At 34.6% G+C, this 5653-nt stretch overlaps 2 protein-coding genes across 5 annotated transcripts in view; one reads left to right on the top strand and one right to left on the bottom strand.

The window, feature by feature from the left end:
- The window catches only part of LOC108746852 (aldehyde dehydrogenase, dimeric NADP-preferring), a 17996-nt gene extending 16886 nt beyond the window's left edge, over positions 1-1110 (bottom strand). The window contains exon 1 of one of the 3 annotated variants that reach the window (XM_018483877.1): positions 964-1110. In XM_018483877.1, the coding sequence (XP_018339379.1) occupies positions 964-1026 (63 nt within the window). In that variant the 5' untranslated portion in view covers positions 1027-1110. Of the gene's footprint in view, positions 1-850; positions 892-963 lie in introns of those variants that run through there. The other 2 variants (XM_018483876.1, XM_018483880.1) reach the window with 2 other exon arrangements.
- A 1185-nt stretch (positions 1111-2295) lies between these two features.
- Positions 2296-3596, top strand: LOC108747014 (steroid receptor RNA activator 1-like). Of its 2 annotated transcripts, none has more exons than XM_018484222.1 (3): positions 2296-2490; positions 2685-3238; positions 3349-3596. In XM_018484222.1, exons 2-3 carry the CDS (start codon positions 2713-2715, stop codon positions 3540-3542), a joined length of 720 nt encoding a protein of 239 aa, XP_018339724.1. In that variant the 5' UTR covers positions 2296-2490; positions 2685-2712; the 3' UTR covers positions 3543-3596. The 2 variants fall into 2 exon arrangements, with proteins under 2 accessions (XP_018339724.1, XP_018339723.1); XM_018484221.1 differs by having other exon boundaries at positions 2296-2616.
- The last annotated feature ends 2057 nt before the right edge of the window (positions 3597-5653 follow it).

Below are 5653 nucleotides of genomic sequence, written 5' to 3'. Positions count from 1 at the left end.
AGAGAGAGAGAGAGAGAGAGAGAGAGAGAGAGAGAGAGAGAGAGCTATCACAGTATATGATATAACCAGAAACCGCACTATCTGGAAGGTTGCAACCTGTACGTGGTGTCAATAAAGCAAATATTATTTTATCTTTATTTAGTATTTGGTAAACAATAAAATAATAAATGAACGCTCGAATGAGAATTCGAATATATTCCTATGAGGAAATCATTCCAGCGATTTGATGTTTTTGTTCTTTTTGGGTGAGATTAAAATTAATTTATGTTAATAGAAACGGGCACTGATTGATTCCAGATATTGGTGTGTTTTCAAAATTTTTTCGTATAAACAGCTTTTTATACGAATTATACGGTAACGCGAATCCTTTTTCTACCACAAGAAGTCTTTTATACTATTTTATCATTGATATATTAATCATACGTCAATCAGAGAGTACGATGGCTCGAACGTGACACCGGAAATCGAAATAACAGTTGCTTCAATTCCAACACGTTTTAAATTTGATAGCATATAAAATCGGCATGAAATGCCGATGCCGTGTTGACAATGAGAATGAATAGCGTATATCAAATTTCGAGACACAGTGCACAAGTTTGCGACCGAAGAAAGAATCGTGCGGATCCATTAAACACTGACTGAAACGGTTGAAAAATTACTTGCTATTATATAAATTATAAGTTGCTTCACCGGTCACTGAGTGCTAACTTTACGGTTCAAACACGGCATTAGAGAAATAATAAACAGTAATGAATAAGTAAGAAATATGATGTTAAAGATTATCTATAATAGACAAGTTATTCTACATTACGAATTATAATTAATAAACATATTAATCATATATTAATACCTTTTTGTTCAGTGATAAACGGTTTTTTCTGCTTGTGTGTTAACACACGACGGATCACTTAATAAATAGTTACAAGCATTGCGTGAAACTGACTGATCGTGTGAGAAACTTACCATGTTTGATAATCCTGAATGAGGCGTCCTCGAATCGAGCTGAAGCTTAATTATATTTATCATCGCACGGACACAGATTATCGTTTAAATGCAGAAGTCGTTTCTGCTGCGTATAAAGAATAAATGTTATACGCGATACAGTCGTTATCTATATATGAATTTTTTTATAACGAACGGAGAGATCCGAAGAACTGGACAGCGTCATAAATGCTTCCAGTTTTTCTCGGCAACTTTTATAATATATAAATAAAACACTTCAACCGAGAAAGAAACTCAGCACGATTTAACTCTCAAGTTTCGAAGCTCTTTAAGCACTGCGATTAGAACTTTAGAGAGATATAAAATATAACGGAATACGATAGGTTACTAAATGTTTCTTTACCCAAAGCGTCGACTTGAATCTATTGTGTAGCGTACCATGAATAATTAATGGTGACCCCAAATGATCTCACGTGTACGCGCAGCTAAGCTCAAGTAATTTTATACGAGTTTATTTATACGAGTTACATTTTCGAGGCAATTGGAGCAGCTTTATACAAAAACGAGAAATTATATCGAGAAACGAGAGTCATTAATTTTTGAGGAAAAAAAAATTACTCCTGTCGAATAGTAGTTGAATTTATAATAAACTTATAATAAATTTATCAGCATCTGATACAATCTGGTACACGTATTTTATTCTTCTTTAATTATATAAGTTTCGTTTTTTTTAACGGAAAAGTCATAAAATTCTGCAAGGTTCAGCTATGAGTTTTGCAAATCATGCTTGTGAAAATGTTAATCGTTAATCATAAACGTTTTATTATACCTACATATATAATGGATGTAGAAAGTCTAAGGACTTCTATTTATAAAATAAAAAGAAATAATTGTTTTTCATACAATTCTCTGCATATATATATTTTTAGCATCATAATTATGCATAAAAAAGTCTCATTACGTCTGAAATGTTGTACGCATTGATGATGGCTAGGAAATCTACACTAAGGAATTATGCTAAGGACTCCTATTTTTAAATATGAACAAAACGAAATAATTGTTCTTCAATTCTCTGTCTATATAGAAAAGTTCTTTTTCTAAAAAGAACATAATTAGTTTAAATTACAAAATAAATAACAGAGGAGTAGCGAAGGATTCCACGTCCACAACTGAGAGTTAACATAGATTTTCCGAGTTTATATTTAACAAACAATTATGAAATATTATCTAGCGATCGAGTAAAATCCGTAATTGACATAGGAAAAAAGAATATAAGCGCGTCAAGAAATTAATAGATATCTAAAAAGATTATCTCGTTGCAAACGCAAAGTCCGTCTCGTATGATTATAATTTCGTATTGAGACTTGAGAACGGTTGACGGCAGCTGGCAGCAGCTCCAGACCAGACACGTGTTTCGTTATGTCATAAGAATGATTAAGGAAAAGGGAAAAACAAACAAGTATCGGACAACTCCATGAGAATTTTTTTTCTTAATACTAGCGTAAACGGCATCATATTGTTTAAAGTAGGACCATCGATTCAGTGAAAGTGAGTCATCATGTACGTCATCGCTGAAGTTTGACGAATCTTGGTGTTTACTGACAAGATTGATGAACGAAAGGAGAATCGTGAAACAATCGACATCAAGGAATTCACCTACAATAATGTTCTTCCGTACGCATATTAGAGATAACATTGATTTACACGAAATTGTTGACTTCGCATTTTTTTTTTTTTGCCAGATGTTGAACCTAACCTATAAGCGTGGAAATGGAGGAGATTCCTGCCTCGTCCTCGTCGAGCGACGTAGTTTCTAGTCAGAGATCGTTACCATCCACTCACGATGCCGGATGGAATGATCCACCGGAGTGGGCGTTGTCCTCGCAACATAATTCATCAGGAACATCCACCAGGAGACTTCTGAACAAGCGAGTGGCATTCCCGCTATCCTCGCAAACCCCTTCTCCAGAGAAGGCTACTGTTTCGCCTGCATCATTGAATATGCCTCCTACTTTACAGTCTACCGCAGTTCCCACGATAACCACGGCTCCCCACAAACCTTTTCTGGCTCCTACCGATAAGGACTATGCAAAGACAATAAAATCGGATGATAATTTTGATAAAGATCAAGCTTTGACAGAAATTTTGACCAGTTTAGAATCCGTGATGACGGAGCAGAAGATGGAAGAGAACAAGGTGAAGGAAATACGAAAACGACTAGATACCATGAAATCTAATTGGCTCGAAAACAAACTGAATGATACAGTACAGAGAAATATCTTGAATATATCGAAAGGTAATAATAAAATCCTTACAACCATATTTGTTAATATTATATGTTAATATTATGTATCAGCACGATAAATATATTTACTGTATACATTTATAATGGCTGAATATTTTCAGCGCTGCTAAGGAAAGATGTCAAGGAAGCCGACAAAATTCATGTTACTCTTATGATGCAACATGCAACTGTTTGTCGTACTTGGATGCCAGCAATCAGGCATATAATATTCGAATTAAAAAAGGAATCTGAGAAATCCAACGTCCTGCAACCAGAACAGCCACCTCTGTTATTTGTCGACTCGAATAAAAACTGATTTTTTTTTTTACTAAAAGTAAGCTCATAAATATATATAAAATAACGATAAATATATAAGAATTGAAATAATTTAAATATATATTTCATTGCTCTTTGATATGTCTATTCACTGCGTACAATACTTTCGCAGTGAATGCATCAAACAATATTTTAATGTGATATAATAAATCTTTTCGAATCTTCAGCAAAAGAAACACAGATGATACAGTGTAATACAGTGAATCATTTCATCTTTTTAACATTGGTATTATTGTATAAATATAATAATGCAATGATTCACATTGGGATGCTTTATATTTGGTGACACAAGTCAATATAGGTGTCATTACTCATGATTGAATGATAAAGAAAGAATAATATTTGTATCACCAAATGGAAAGAACTCTGTTTCTTATACTGTGTCATCTGTCTCTTGTTGGAAAATACTTAATATTAAATGATTAATAAAGTTTATTACAGGAAAATTATCCTAAAATAAAAATGAAAGCAGTTGTATTCATAAAAGTTTTTTGTATTTTTCATTTCTCTCTTATGTATATTCACAAAGGACAATTACATCTGTCTTACCACATATCTTTGTCTAAATGTATGTTCTTACGTTGATAATAGTCATCGATAGCTAAAATCAATTATTTTTATTACTTATATGTATCATATACTCACTACTGTATTCTAAGCATACCTCAATCTTAAGATGGACACATCCACGCATCCTGAACGAAATTTATTATTAACTTGAAACTGCCCCTTGTTTATTTTTTCGCCCGTGTAATGAGTCTTTTATACCATTGCTTTCAGCTGTCTTCTACCTTCATCGTTTCGAGAACTTCGTGTCGCGGCAAACTAATGCGCGCAAAAGTTTACAAGTTATGGCTTTAGAAAACTTACACTTATAACTTACGACCACTTCTTCAATCAATCTTTAGTCAATATATTAAATTTTCTTCCATTCTTCGCGTAAATAAATATTCATAAATACATTTAGGGGAGCGACGACGTGCGTGAAAGCTCTCTCGACTATTTTTCATTCTCTCTTTCACTCTCTCATTCTCTCTCTCTCTCTCTCTCACTTACTTTCATTCTCGCTCTCGGGAAGAACGTGTCTCGCCAATTTCGCAAGAAACTACGAATCCGCCGAGAGATAATCACATTCTCGCGCGTCCTCGCCCAAATTTCGATTTAAAATTTTCTCATGGTTTTATCCAAAAATATATATACATATATACGGTCGGTGTATACGTAACGCTACATCCTTACAACGTACATCTCTACGAATTCGGGCCACAAATTTCACCAGCAAACCGGTTTATTAGATCACCATACGTTTCTTTTTTTTCTCCCGCTTCTTTTCCATTGAGGCGATATCCATAATCGCGGAAAGGAAAGTTATTAACATTCGGTCGTGATCACGCGGGTTAACTTTAACCGATGTTAACCCTGAATTTAATGAATGATAGCCACTTTCATTCACTAATTTGCGTTTGTTCGCGATTGATGACAGCACTACGTTTCCCCGACAATCGACAGATTATAAGGCGTGTAAGCGGATTTCGCGGGACATATACACCGACTTGTTTGCTTCGTTTCGCTTTGTTTTTTTTTTTTCTTTTTGCTTCTTTATTGTTACACATCCATACGCATGCTACGAACTATTTAAAAAATTTGCTCTCGCACTTTCGTTCGTCCTTCTTCACTCGCTACGTTCGTTCTCTCTCTGTTTTTTTTTTTTCTGGATTTTCTCGCTAGTTTTTTCGTACAAAACAAAATGACATCTTTTTGGCATTGGAAGAAAAAATACACTCTTCAACGTTTATCTCTTTCTTAATCCGCCTCTCCCCCTCCTTCCTCTTTTTCGCTAATTAATCCCTTTATGGATCAGATTTCGGGTTTCTTTTTCTTCCTTATACAGGGATCTACGCAACGACTCGTCGAAGAATCGCGCAAGTATCTCGTTCAGCGATTTATTGAACAAATCTCATTAAGACATTCTATTTGAAAGAAATATTTAGCTTTAGCTTACTTTGACAGATTTGCGCCAGCTAACGAGAAATATCACCATTGTCGAAGTACCACCGTCGTCGTTGCGTATCAGCCTGTATTTCGGACAGT

This window comes from Trachymyrmex septentrionalis, unplaced genomic scaffold (assembly GCF_001594115.1).
Source record: "Trachymyrmex septentrionalis isolate Tsep2-gDNA-1 unplaced genomic scaffold, Tsep1.0 scaffold19, whole genome shotgun sequence".
NCBI lineage: Eukaryota > Metazoa > Arthropoda > Insecta > Hymenoptera > Formicidae > Trachymyrmex > Trachymyrmex septentrionalis.
The sequence above is the reverse complement of the archived record's forward strand: the minus strand, read 5'-3'. Positions and strand labels throughout refer to the sequence as shown.

What these genes read in the sequence shown, in the direction of transcription:
- LOC108747014 (XM_018484222.1), top strand. Translation starts at nt 2,713, where the DNA reads ATGGAGGAGATTCCTGCCTCGTCCTCGTCGAGCGACGTAGTTTCTAGT. An exon ending in TATCTTGAATATATCGAAAG is followed by an intron (nt 3,239 to 3,348) that starts GTAATAATAAAA and finishes GAATATTTTCAG; the next exon opens with CGCTGCTAAGGAAAGATGTC.